Source organism: Limulus polyphemus, unplaced genomic scaffold (genome assembly GCF_000517525.1).
Source record: "Limulus polyphemus unplaced genomic scaffold, Limulus_polyphemus-2.1.2 Scaffold1562, whole genome shotgun sequence".
NCBI lineage: Eukaryota > Metazoa > Arthropoda > Merostomata > Xiphosura > Limulidae > Limulus > Limulus polyphemus.
In genome coordinates this window covers 106,679-121,368 of record NW_013667172.1, presented here as the reverse complement: position 1 = coordinate 121,368, position 14,690 = coordinate 106,679, and the positions used below count along the sequence as shown (strand labels likewise).

General features: G+C 30.8%; 2 protein-coding genes across 4 annotated transcripts in view; both read right to left on the bottom strand.

Moving 5' to 3' along the window:
* The window catches only part of LOC111086928, an 8,879-nt gene extending 7,822 nt beyond the window's left edge, over nt 1–1,057 (bottom strand). Inside the window, exon 1 of the mRNA XM_022391779.1 lies at nt 1,005–1,057. Coding sequence (XP_022247487.1) covers nt 1,005–1,057 — 53 coding nt within the window. The remainder of the gene's footprint in view (nt 1–1,004) is intronic.
* A 3,264-nt stretch (nt 1,058–4,321) lies between these two features.
* The window catches only part of LOC106464109 (TGF-beta receptor type-1-like), a 48,252-nt gene continuing 37,883 nt past the window's right edge, over nt 4,322–14,690 (bottom strand). For 2 of the 3 annotated variants that reach the window (XM_013924220.2, XM_022391772.1), the window contains 2 exons: nt 13,399–13,529; nt 4,322–12,559 (listed from right to left, as the gene is read on the bottom strand). In XM_013924220.2, the coding sequence (XP_013779674.1) occupies nt 12,434–12,559; nt 13,399–13,529 (257 nt within the window). In that variant the 3' untranslated portion in view covers nt 4,322–12,433. The remainder of the gene's footprint in view (nt 12,560–13,398; nt 13,530–14,690) is intronic. The other variant, XM_022391774.1, reaches the window with a different exon arrangement.

The window sequence follows — 14,690 nt, the reverse complement described above, 5'->3', positions numbered from 1 at the left end:
TAAGCTCATTTAACTTAACTGCCTCCACAACATCTGAAGGCAATCCATTCCAGAGGTCAACCACCCTCTTAGAAAAATAAAACTGTCTTAGCTGAAGATGACTCCTACCTTGCCAAAATTTATATATTTTTGTCCTCAAGTCCTACTATTCTCACCATTAAGTATGAAAACGATGATGCATCAATGCAATCTTAAACACTTTAATGACATCCCCTCTAACTCTTTTTATTCAAGAGAAAACAGTTTCAAAGATCTTAATCTCTCCCTATATGACAAACCCTCCATCCGAGGCACCATTCTAGTAACCCTCCTCTGAACCCTTTCCAACAATTCAATGTCCTTCCTTAGGTAAAGAGCCCAAGACTGAACACAATGCTCCAAATGTGGCCTAACAAGTGACCTATACGATGAAATTATCACCTCTTTAGACTTGTATTCAATATTTATGTAGATACAACCTAAAATCCTATCTGCTATAAAACTAGCAACACCACATTGCTTGAGAAACTGATCAACCATTACACCAAGATCCCTTTCTTTCATGACACAGTTAAGGTTATTCCCATCACTATTACACATATAATTCAAATTATGATAACCCACATGCATTATCTTGTATTTAATGTAATTAAAATCCATCTGCCGTTTATTTGCCCAACTCACTAAATGATCTAAATCCTTTTGTAAAGCAGCAGCATCTTCTTCACAGCTAGCAACACCGAAGACCTTAATATCATCAGCAAATTTAGGTAATTTATTGACCATTTATTAATCTATGTAAATCAAAAAGAGCAAAGGTTCTAAGACATTTATCCAGTTTGACTGAAATCCATTTATAACAACCCTCTACTTTCTTCCATCCAGCCACTCTTCTATCTAATTAGCTAATTTATGCCCCACACCTATAGAGATAATTTTTTACAAGCCTTTTATGAGGCACATTGTCAACTGTTTTCTGGAAATCCAGAAACATCAAATCTATACCCTTACCTTTATCTACATACCCAGTAACCTTTTCAAAGAATGACAAAAGATTTGTATCACAAGATTTTCCCATATTAAAACCACGTTGTATATAAAAAAAAATTCTAAACTTTGTTAAATGACTTTGCAAAGCATCTTTTATCAGACTTTCCAAACTTTTCCCACAATTGATGTAAGACTAATGGGTCTATAATTACTGGGACAATTTTTAGCTCCTCCCTTGAAAAGAGGAGTTACATTAGCTGACTTCCAATCCTCTGGAAGGTACCAGAGGACCAACAAAAAAATAGTAGCAAGTGGCTCGCATATCCAATCTTTAACTTCCTTCGAAACCCTTGGGGAAATAATATCTAGCCCAGGATCCTTATCATTCTTTAAACTTCCCAATTTTTTCTTAACCAGTTCAGAATTAATGCAGTCATCTTGTTTCCATCTACCAACTGTTCAAGATGAGAAATACTGCTAATTCTTTATTAGTAAAAACTGAACAAAAAGCAGAATTTAATAACCCAGCAAGCTCATAATCATCAAAGCCTTCCTTTATCATCCCTGACAGTTCCTACCCCATTCTAACATTTTGTTTACTCTAAATGTAATTAAAGAAATCCTTACTGTTAATTTTTTACAGTTTTACAGTTTTTTTCTTCATCTTTTAAATCTCCTGCCATACCAGTCAATTTAAATTTCTTAAATTTTATCTCTTATACCCTTTGTAAGCCAACCTAGTTTTTACTTGCAGCCACCTTTTTCTTTCTATAAGGAATATGTTTATCTTGAATATTTAAAAATTTACCCCTAAAAATTTTCCACAATTCATCAGTGTCTCCAAATAACTCGGCTACCCAGTTCACAACAGATAATTCTTGTCACTTCACTTCAAAATTTGCTTTTTTTGAAATTTGTAACTAAAATATCATTATTGCTGATCTCCATATGAAGCAAAACATTAAACCTAATGGAGAAATGATCATTTTACCCAGATGTTCCCCAATTTCTATATTAGAACTTGACAATATACCTAAAATAGCATTGTCTCTAGTAGGTTCCTTGATCAATTGGTGAAGAAAACCCACCTTAAACAGTTTCCAAAAACCTTTCTTCCTCATAGTTTGAATCTAGAATTTCCCAATCTACATGCCTGAAATTAAAATCATCCATAATTATGACCTCATTAACATTTGAAATCTTAATTTCACAGTAAAGTTTCTCTCTAATTTCATCAGTATCATTTAGTGGTCTGTAACAAATTCCCACTAAAAGTCTTTTTCCTTTATATCCACAAATAGAAACCTAAAAGGATTCAATCTTCTTACTGTTATCTTTGATATCCTCAACTTCAACAGGATGTAACTCGCATTTTACACATAAAAACCACTCCCCCCCCCTCTCTTTAGTACTTTATCCCTATTAAATAACCTTTTACCCTGTATCTCAGAGAAATTTCTGCCATCAAAATCATTTCCATTTAACTGTGTTTCAGTTATTCACATTATATCAAAATACTCCATTCCTGTCAGTACCCTAAAGTCATCTATTTTATTTGTTATACTTCCAGCATTTCGATAGGAACAATTAAGCCTATCCTTAGAACTACTTCTATACTCATTTCCTTTTATTCTTTTTGCATTTAGTTTTTCCTGGTCCTCACCACTGTCTAGTCCCAATAAAAATCTTCCCTTACATCTGAGTTAATTGCCCTTGCAAACAAACCAGTCTCTACCCTATTTAAATGTAAACCATCCATTCCAAAAAGCTCTCTTGATACCACAAGTCCAACCAGCCTCCCTACTCATCTTTGCATACTAATCTACGCCTTGCATTCAGCCCTAGTGACCTACTCATAATTTCATTCCCACAATAAATTCTCAGCAGTATCCTTGATACAAGTTATGGCCTTTTTTCAACTCTTTGTACTTATTAATTAGCTTTTCTGACCTACCTTTCCCTACATTGTTAGCCTTATGTGCACAACAGAAACTGCACCTCTGTTAGCCTCCTTTATTATATCTCCTGTTCTGTCAGTTATATTCACCACCTGCGCATAATCTAATTATTTTCTCCCTATTTACCCCACAGACTATTCTATCCACATGCCTTGTCAAGGAATCATCTGCAACTATAACCTCCTTCAGTTTATCATCCACATCCTTCTCTGACTCTTTTGTTTTTCATCCCTCCAATAGTTCCTCATCTTCACAAGCCAAGGGCTGAAATCTGTTGCTCAACAGAATGGGCTCATTACAATTAAGTCCACTACTTTTAGTTTTAGCCCTAATAGTACTACTTCTAACCCTGAAATTCACTATTAGCTGATGTATTCCTTACATGTAAAAGCTAAAGCTCCTCCTCAAATCCAGCTGCCATTTCCCATGGTTTACACTTCTCTATATCTATTGCCTCTACTTTAATTAGGATAGCCTCCAACTTGTTTCTGTACTTTTTTGACAATATTTATTCCCCTTTTTAAATGAAAATTTTTTAATTATCTTGTTTTTATAACAGTGAATACACTTTATGTTGAGGACCAATTACAAATTTGATAGAGTTGGATAACTGTTAATCTGAAGCCTAGATTTAATCAACATATTTCAACACAACTAATCCTTTAAATGTGACCCTTAAATAAATTATCTTTTAATTCTTAATGTATTCTAATTTTTTGAACACAAACAGGAGACAGAAGTTTAAAATACTTGTATAAGCCCCCAAGAAAATATTTCTTACAAAAACTTGAAACTATGAACACATGCTGAGTATAATTTAGATATTGGCCAATTTCAAAAACTTTATAATTTCTGAGCACAACAAAGACTTGCTTGTTCCAAATACTTGAACAAAGCAACTCAAAGACTATCTGCACTAGCTATTCCTAAATTTGATCAGATACAGTAGAGGAAAGAAGCTAGTCAACAGCACACACCACCAACTTCTGTGCTATTATAATCAAGTAATGAAATTTATAAAGCACCTAAAAGTATATAGAATAGGATGCAAATCATGGACTCTCAGGATCACAGTCTAGACACTAACCAGTGCTTGGCCCACACAAGAAAATGGATGGTGTCTATACCATTATTGTGAAATCATACAGATGTCCCAATAAATGGACCCTCAATTTTAAATTATTGATAATAGTGATTATTTTTATCTTGCATATTCAAGGAAGGCATATTTCTCAGCTCACACCAACTTTAACAATCCCTTGGATGGCTCAAATATTACCATTTTCACACATAAACATAAATTTGAGTATTAATCAAGTCAGAATTGGGGTGAAAATAAAAGTGGTTTTAAAAAAGAATTCCAACATACAATTTAAAAAACAAAACAACAACACTTAATTGCCTCTATTCATTTTATTTCCTTTCCTTGTACATCTTACAGTTGAATGACTTTTAAAAACAAAAAATGCAGGTGCATTGATACTACCAATTTTATGTACATATGAAGATAACTACATCCATGTAACATTCTGTGCCAAATTTTAGCTATAGATTTATAATATTTAGGTGTTATAGAAAAAACAAATTAACATTCCCTGAGGCTCAATTTTTGCTCATAGTAATGCATTAAGATTTTTAAAAATCTAACTATACACAAGTATGATACATGAAGCACACAGTAAGCTAACCCTCAATATTTGTGTAGTGTAGCAAGTACTCAGTTAATAACTGATGGTCCATAAGGTACTTTCCCATGTATAAGAACATATAAATTTGCACTTCTCTGCTATATCTGCTTTAACATTTTTAAAGCCACATCCAATTCACAACTCATTGTAACTCTTATGAATGGACCTCACCAGAAAAGCACATAAACCATGAAATGTAATTTGAGGTGAATATCAAACAAATTGTTACTCTTTCCTTTGCACCAACATAGCATAATAGTTCATACCACATAAAAAAAATCCATCATATATATAGCCTTCGATGTTTATATGATGTACTTCAAACATAAAGGGTAAATCTTCCTACAAAGATACATCACTTGACTGAAAAAAAAGAAGAGAAATTTCAATTTTTACAGAAAAAATTACAGTATACAAGTATTTCATGTATTTGCAATTCTACAAAAAAGCTTTTTACTAAATTAAAAAAGAACATCAAGCTCACTAATAAAATGTCTTCAATCAAGCAGGGTATCTTGACAGAGCTCTTAAACACAATAAGGTGAGAGATGTATATTTGTTGGCATGGAAGGTTGAGACATTCTATTCGGACAAGAAAACACTGATAGTCTCAACAGAGATACCCGTATTTAATGATGGATCAATACAAAACCAGGGTTAGAAGGGTTTACAAATAATCTAATTTTGGAAGACCTAATAGTTAGAACTTAAAAAAAAAGTGAATTCCAGAATATATATTTAAAACTGTCAATAAGAAACTTCAATTTTGCTCTAAATGTGTTTCATTTGGGAAACTTCTGAGACTATGCTATAAAATTAAACAGACTGCAAAATGCTGAGATTCTTCTATTAATTTTAAAAAAATGGGAGTGTAGCAAAAAAAAGTGGATATCATACAAATAAAATGAATAGTTTAAAACCAAACAAAACATTTATTGAAATAAGTCAAACAAGTAATAAAAAATAATTGTGTGCATAACATTAACACAAGTCTGGAGTGTGCAAAAAAATCAGTTGGCATATGTATAATACACTTAATCATCTTTTATAGTAAAATACTTATAGCAGTTATTACATCATTAAGCAAATGTGACTACAAAAATTAATTTCTACCATTAAATTTGTTTCTTGAAAAAACAATATGATTTCCAAACTTTATAATAATCAAATATACAGTAAACTAGCAGCTGTGTGTTTACTTTCTATTACAGCATTTAAGTGTAACTTTAAAACACATCAGAAATGAAAATTGAGCTAAAAAATGCATTTTTTTGAAATTTAAAATCAAATGAAAAAATGTAACATTTCAGTTGCCAACATTTTAGTTAGTCTAATAGCATTTAGTAGATGTAAACAGACAAATGACACAATGTAAGACATATACTTCAGTCTCACACAGAGCTAACAAAAAAAAAGTTTTCACTCTAACAGGACACCAAGTTAGGACAAGTGAATTAAAAGAATTAATACCTTTAGCAGTTTCTGATGTACTGAATGCATAATCTTTAAACATTTTAACTATTTTGAACAGTTCTGAATTTCATTTCTCAACAAATATTATCCAGAATACTATAAAATGTGATGAAATAAAAATATATGCTAAGAGAAGTTATATTTGTTACTACTGTAGTTATCAGGTAGTTTGTAAGAAAGTATACAGTAACTTGAAAGTTTGAGCAAATCTTGTTTTGCAGAAGATAAAACAGAGTTACAGTCTAGAAACTGAAATATGACAGACACAATCAATATACTGTGTATACTAAAGGTGATGAATTATGAAATAATGGCACATGAAAGATTCATCAACATTAGGCATACACAGCTTTAATCTACCAGGATTTACTTCTAATAAGATACTGCATGGAAAGTTCACCATTAACACAATAGAACTTGGATATACACACACACACACACACACACAAACATATATATATATATATATATAAGCTACATAAAAAAAAAGCACTAGATATACATATGGACCAATACTGTGGAACTACAAATAGTCACATTCGAGAAGGTTTTACAAGTAAGATACACATGAACTGTACTGAGGGCCCAAAATTTAAAGGTGGATATATTCAAGAACATTACATGTCAAATGTGACAGAAGTGTGGTATAACAAGACCTAAAGAGTTTACTTCAAGATTACACAAAAAAAGGTACACAAGAGTTATGATATTATTGGATGTAGATCTAAAGATTACACCTGGAAAGAGCATCAACACTGTGGTATTACAAGACTCAGATCTAAATATTACACCTGGAAAGTGCACCAAACTGTGATATTACAGGTCTCAGATCTAAAGGTTACACCTGGAAAGTGCACCAAAACTGTGATATTAGAGGTCTTACATCTAAAGATAACACTTGGAAAGTGCACCAAAACTGTGATATTACAAGACTTACATCTAAATATCACATCAGAAAAGTGCACCAAAACTGTGGTATTACAGGATTTAGATCTAAAGGAAGTTAAATTCAAGTAGGTGCACAAGAAATGTTATATATTCTAAAACAATAATCTAAGTATAGATACATTCATGTAAAGAAACCTGAAAATGTACCAATACTGTGGTACATCAGTATCTCAAAGAAGTTCCAACTAATAAAACAATATTTGGAATGTGTATTACTACTGTAATAGTATTGCATTTCAAATTACAGTTTATTTGAGAACATTTCACTTAGACAATGCACTAAAACAGCTACACCATAGGATTTTGATCAAAATGGGATTCTTTACAAAATGCTGAAACTAGAAAACTTGAATTAAAAAAATACTGAATTAAAAAAAGACAATGAGGATGTATGAAAAAGGTGTTACAAGACTTAATTAAAAGGAAAATTACATGAACATCCTAATTATTACTTTTTGTAAAGCTATTATAACCATGAATTATGGGATTTGACACTGAAGCAGGAAAAAATAAGAACTGTTTATGCATCCTGGCATTATACTTTTCCAACTTGGAATGTTTAACAAATTACACTAACTACAACATTACAATCAAGATTTAAAATATTCAGGAACTCCAGTGACTCAGCAATATCAAGAAAGTATAAACTTGATGTGGATATGATGATATTAGGAAGTACAAACCTCTTGGTTCCTTATAATAACAGCAAGTTGTTTCTACAAAAGTTCTTCTTTAAATTGCAAAAGAAATGAAACTGAATGCATACAATTCTATGGTTCTAGCACAAAAGATAGATGAGAAACAACTATTTTAAAGCATGTCTTTTATACACAAGATTGGAGCTTTCATTAAAAATCATTTATTTTGTTGTTGTCGAATTTTGCCCAAAACTACTCACCAGCTGTCCCTAATTTAGAAGTGACAGACTAGATGAAAGACAGACAGTGAACACCACCTACTGACAACTCTTAAACTACTCTTTTCCAAAATAGTGGGATTGGTCATCACATTATAATAGCTGAAAGGGTTAGCATGTTTTGGTGATGGGATTTGATCCTCTGATTACACACTAACCATTAGGCAATGCAAGGTCTCTCAATAAAAAGTACTATTATTTTTAACCTACGAATGGACATACAGATCTGCTGTGTTCATTTTGGAAGGAACTTCGCACTATAATTATTTTGTTTACAATAATTAAAATTACTCTGTTATTGTTTACAAATAAAAATGAATAAAGCAATTTTCATTTCCTGGTTTGAGAAGAATTAATATCTAAGTTATAAAACAGCACAACAGTGAAAGATACATTTATACATATGACTCTAAAATCTAATTAAAAAGGTATCTTTAAAAAACAACTTAGTATCAGTATCAAACACTTTAAAACAAAATCTATAAAAATAATTATAAATTCCAATTTATCTGGAGTAAATGGTCATTTTTATTCTATTTGTTTTGCAAATAACAAATATTTTACAGATAGAACTATAAACTCTTTACTTTGCTGAATATTGTTAACTGTGTAGTTACTTCCAATGAAAAAAACGTTTAAAGGGCACCTTTTTTTTTATAACAAAGTTTATTTTTATTTCCTCAAAATACCTTAAAATATAGTTAAAATAGTTTAGTTAAGCCCAAAAAGAAATTATAATATTAATTCTGTAAGCTTCAAAAAGGCACAACTTATCAGCACTAGAATTTTATAATGCAATATTACAAGGACAAACTTATCAGAACACACCTAGTCTCTAAGACAACTTTAGAATTATAAAATTATTAGAATCCATAAAAATTGCAACGGTTAAAAATCAGTAAACTCTAAAAAGAATGACAAATGCAAGATATAATTACAGATTTTAGCACACTAAATCACAACAAAGATTGAAAGACAAAATTACACTGTTTACTGTTTCAATGTCACACAGCGGTTTCATGTCTCTGTAGTTATCAAAACTGGTGTATATACATGCTTTTTTCAACAAGTTAAACAGCTAAGTATTAACTAACTAACATGGTTTCAATATTTCATTCACATACTGCATAAAACTAGTAATAACGCTAGGTAACAAGCTGAAGAGAATTAATAAAAATCGATAATAATGTTTCAGTGTGTTAAAATGCTTCTATGATGATACAATTCAAATTAAATAGCACATTTTGAGTCTCAGGGTTTGGTTATAACGTGTAAAACCATCTATCTAGTATTATGCTGTCAATATAAAAGCATGTTAAAGCAAGAAATTAATGATATGATTGCAGTGCAGCATGAGTTAGAGCATGAAACTAATGATACAGTTACAAATGTAACCATATGTTAAAGCATGAAACTAAAGATTATGGTTAAAATTTAGCAGTGTTAAACATATTAAATGTAACTTTGAATAGGTTAATGACATGAAATGAGTACTGTCATTTTAATTAGTATCAGAAGATAATGAAAATGAATGCAAACCATCAGTTTAATTTACCATACTTATTATGTTCTTATGCTAATGACACTTATGTTTACATACATTTTATGAAGTATGAAGAATCAACTACAAATAGCTAGAACTTCTGAAATACAAAATTACAATAAAAGAATTGACAAACATAATTAGAAGAAAAGTAACAATAATGTAAACAAGTTACAAGATTAGAAGCATGAGGTATACCTTATTATCTGGAAATATAACCTAGAAGTTAAGCTTCATACTACATTAGAAGTCTTGTAAAACCTAGAGGCACTTTTATCATACTGTTTCCTACAAAACAAATTTTACAGCTTTGCCTGTAACAACATTTATATACTTCAATATTGACAGACTGTTGAGCAGATGCTTCCAGAAGGCTAGTTAACACCTTAAAAAAAACACTTCGGTGTAAAGTCAGTACAGGTCCCTTGATTAGATGAGAGATCTGAGACAAACCTAAAAACAGATGAATACTAAATGTGTGCAGAATGTAATTCTTTTATTTAACACACAAACAAGAAGAATGGTAAGAGAAAAAGCATATATTTCTCTACTGTGAATACATTTTTCATACGAAAGGAACAAGTCATAAAAAAAAATAATGAAATTTCCAAACTTTTTGATACCTTATTCACCAGTTTTAAATGAGAAACTGATTGCAATAAGGGTTGATCAACCTTCTGCTAGTAAACATTAGAGCCTGGGAAGAGCTTAATCATATATCATGATATGAACTCCAGGAAATTTCAACAACCAAATCAGTTTGGATTTATTTAAAGAAAATAAAATATAATATTAACATGGAGCCCTTCTATTCTGTTCTTTTGGGTTTCTACAATGGTTATATTATGCTTACTAACATATTTCTTAAAGCTATAGACATGCCAAAGAACTTGAATATATATTAAAAAGGTACAAGAACATTGCCCAAACGAAAAACCAGGAAAAAGTATCCAGCTCTTATAAACCTAGTATACTTGTAAGCATTAACTGTTAACATATCTATTACTTGAAGTAATACTAATGGCAGACATCTTACAGTATTCTTTCACTACTTCACAAGCAAGAATGTTCGATATTTCTTACGTTGTGAGTTTACATTATTAGGTAGATGTGAGGAGAAGTTAACTAACACTCAGTCACACTTATCTTTACAGATCATGCAACAATGCCTGGGCTGATGATCTTTGAGGCTTTGAACATGTTCCATTTTTGAATAAAATAAAATTGGAAAAAAAACCTACTGAAAACAGTTAAGTGAGCTAATCTTAGGTGTTGAACTATGTCAACTTGTAAAACAAAAGCTTGATTCTAAAATTTCAAAGTTATGAAAAGCTAGGATAATAAAATTTTGTAAGTTAGGGTTAGAGCACATAACTTCAAATTTCCATGTACATCAACAGTTACACTTCAAGCAGATGACAACAGACCAGTTCAGATCTTTAGAAACTAAAATTGTAAGACAGTACATCAAGCGCCAACTTTTCGTTTTCAGAACACTGATGCTGAAAGCACTTTCTGTCATTTGTTTTCAGCAGTTTCATTAAATAACATAAACACTATATTTTAGACTTTCCATGACATCTCTTAATTGTGTTTTAAATCTATATATTTATCTAAATATTGCAGTGATGATAATTAGACAACAGAAAACATTATCTATTTCTATAGTAATATTACTCTGGATGTTAATTCTTACCTTCATGTTATGATTGGCATAAAGTAACTAGACTGTAGTAACTAATGCATTCAATATCTGCCCCAGTAATAAAGACAATGTTTAAAAAGTTAATCAAATTTTAATCATACATTTCACTTTGTCTTTGCATTCATATATACTCCTTAAAAACAATCTTAGCATACTAGGTAATGAAAGAAGTCTAATTTTGGTTTTCCTAAAATATTTGGAAAGTATGTACTTAGTTGATATATTCCCCTTGCTATTTCTAAGTTTCATTCACTTATTGGTACCTTCTGCTACAATAATTTGAAGCATGAAATAAAAACCCATGATAAGAAACATTATATTATCTACAAGTTAGGTGTAAAAAGATAACACACAATCATTTCACAGCTACTGACCACAAAAGCATAATGTTAATAGATTGCTTTTACAAAAAAAATTACAATAAACACGTACAAAAATAAATTTACATTAACCAGATATTAAACATACAGAACTTTCAGTTTTCAAATAAAATTTGTTAAATCCTTACATGAGTACTAAGTAACCATACATAAAATAAAAAAAATAAGTTCTAAGAAAAAGGAAAAATCAATTATAATCAACAGTTGTTTCCATGAGTTTTAACTATATGTTTAAAATATCCCAGAAAGTCCACATAAGAGTCTTAGCACCAAGAAAGGAGCTGCTTGAATCAAAATAAATTAACTGAGAGACAAGCAAGATTATCCTAGTCTCTCTATGTATATAAAGGGCACAAAAAACCTAACACAACATGGGTGACATACCCTCAGAATCACCAGTACTTTCCAACAACGAAGTAAAACCTGTAAACAAACATTGTAAATCTAAAAAAAAATAAAAAGTACAGAAATGTAGTTGGAAGATGGCTGAGGTACCGATGTCTTGGAGTGCCTGAGTAACAAACTGTTTTGTACGACAGAGGATGTTCCACACTGTAAGATGGAATTAAATTGCCACCAAAAGACCATCAATTCTGGAAACCTATAGGTCAGTTTTAAATTCTGGTTCTTTATGAGTAGCTTGTTCTACTGCTGGTAGAAAGTTTTACTAATTGGATAGCTCATGTTCAAAGTGCAAACCACTGTTTCAACACAACATATTAAAAGCGTAGCATGCAATTTACCATAATGCTACCCTGTCATTATACTATCCAACTGATGCACAGGCTTCATACTGTAAGTTGTCCTATTAAATATAACCCTCCACCACATTTCTCTCTCTGCTCATATACAGTCACAACTTAAGGTCACCGTGTGCTCCATAGTTGGCAATGGTCTTCTTTATACGCAGAGCTGTAAGTCGGGCAGCAGAATTGTGGTACCAACATTCTTTAATCACGCGAGACATTACTCGAAGTGCCTATGTAAACAAAATAAAATTAATTAACAATATTTAAATAATGAAGAAAAGCTTTACTACAAATTACATCCTTATTAACCTTTACGTGATAAGGAACTACCAATGCATTTTTGCAATAAAGTATTTTATAGATACCATTTACTGTTATTGAAATGAAAGTTAATATTACAATGATTATCTATATTTCACAAACTAATATTTCAAACTAAAGGCAACAGAATCCCAAAATAAATATGCAATCAGTATTGTTGAAAATGTTGATTAAATTGAATTCCTCATTACACACCTGTAATCACATAGTATTAGACTAAATAAATATTTAATACAGGTTAGTAGTTAGCTGAGACGTTAAATTAATATTTTGTAAAGTAGAATTCGATGCCAAAATAATTTGAGAATATAAATTACTGCATAAACAAAAAACTAGCAGTTTTAAGATTTGTGGATATTATCATAAAGGCTACTCGGAATTAGTTAATGCAATTTGTCTGATTTTAATCTACTGAAACCATGTTTAAAGTTCTTACTAAATAATAATTAATTTTTATATGCTCACTACTCATACATTTAACTTGCTCAAAAAAGAAACCTCCATTGGAGAAAGATTTAAACAAAGTCCAAGGCTATTAACAGATTTTACTTTCTAGTTGCTGCAAATCTTACTTCTAAACGAAACACCATTAGAGAAAGGATTAATGAAATAAGAATGATGATTATCCATGTTTTACATAAAAATCTGCTAAGCAGACACTTTCTACTTTATATAATACTTGAAAGAATTTCATAGCTTTAAATAAACTAGTTGGTAGTTCAGAAAGTCTTTTAAAGTTCTTTCATACCTCACAAGACTGCCATCTGTTGGGCAAAGGAGGTCTTTGCTTATCTACACACACAACTTTTCGCATTTCTTCAATAGTTGGGTCTGAAGGTACCATATCACTGTAGGGTAGCTGATATTCTTCATAAAAGCCTATTATATGGTGTAAATCAAAACCACAGATGATTGTTGCTGTGTAATACAAGAAGAATCTGAAACTTCCCCACCCCCACCCCCCTAAGAAAAGGTGCCTTTATATAAAAACATTTTCCAATTTGAAAAAAAAATTATATAACAATAAAAAGTACATATAAAAAAGAAAATATGAATGTAATTTCAAGAATAACTATCTGTAATAAATTCAAAATATGTCCTGAAGTCTAGAAGAAAGTCTCCAATTGGAAGGGAGGGTAGTCAGGGAAAGAAATATTAGTGTTTTTTAATTTTTTCAATGCTGACTGAAGGATAGAAACCATTATTTAATGAAGACAACAAACAACTTCAGAAAAATGTTTAATTACTTGTACCAGACTTTTTGACTTACGCCTTTATCTAGAGTCTACGAACATCACTGATACCTTATGTGGTAAGATCCATATACCACAGAGATATGACATAAAATCGTTACTTAATTATGTGAACTGCTTTTGCAAAGAATTATACAGACTGCTTCACTCAATTACTTAAAATATTAGTTTAATTCTTAATTTAAAATTATCAAATTAGTGATATGTCTATAACTTTTCCCTTTGCTAGTCTCTTGGTCATTTGATCTCAGTTTCCATTGGCCTATTACAATCTTCTGCATCAATCTTTAGCTTCTAAAAAATTTTTAAAAAGTTGTTTCTTATGGTGAAAACATTTTTAAAATAAATTCAATGTTTATAACTAACTGAAGGTATCATAGAAGAAACCCTTGAAGTCAGCATAAGAGTGTGATTTTAGGCTTAGGATAAATACAAACTGATGGGTAAGTTTTGTTAGATGAAATAATTTCTAATTACAGTGAAACCTTGATAATCCAAACGCATTTGTAATGAAGAAGTTCTTCTGTATTATCAAGACATCTATATCACATCAGTCACTTGGAATAAAATGGATCACTATTACTAGCACCTGTAATTAATTGATAAATATAAGAGTGTTAATTAGTGAAAGTGGGTATGTAACTAGTAGAAAAAAAGGCAACTGTATGTATAATGAACTTATCAATTTATTATTTTATACGTTGTCAATAATTACACAGGCCCTTTTACAGTAATTCCTGTACACTGAATCCGAAAATATATATTTTTCTCCATCACTATATATTTT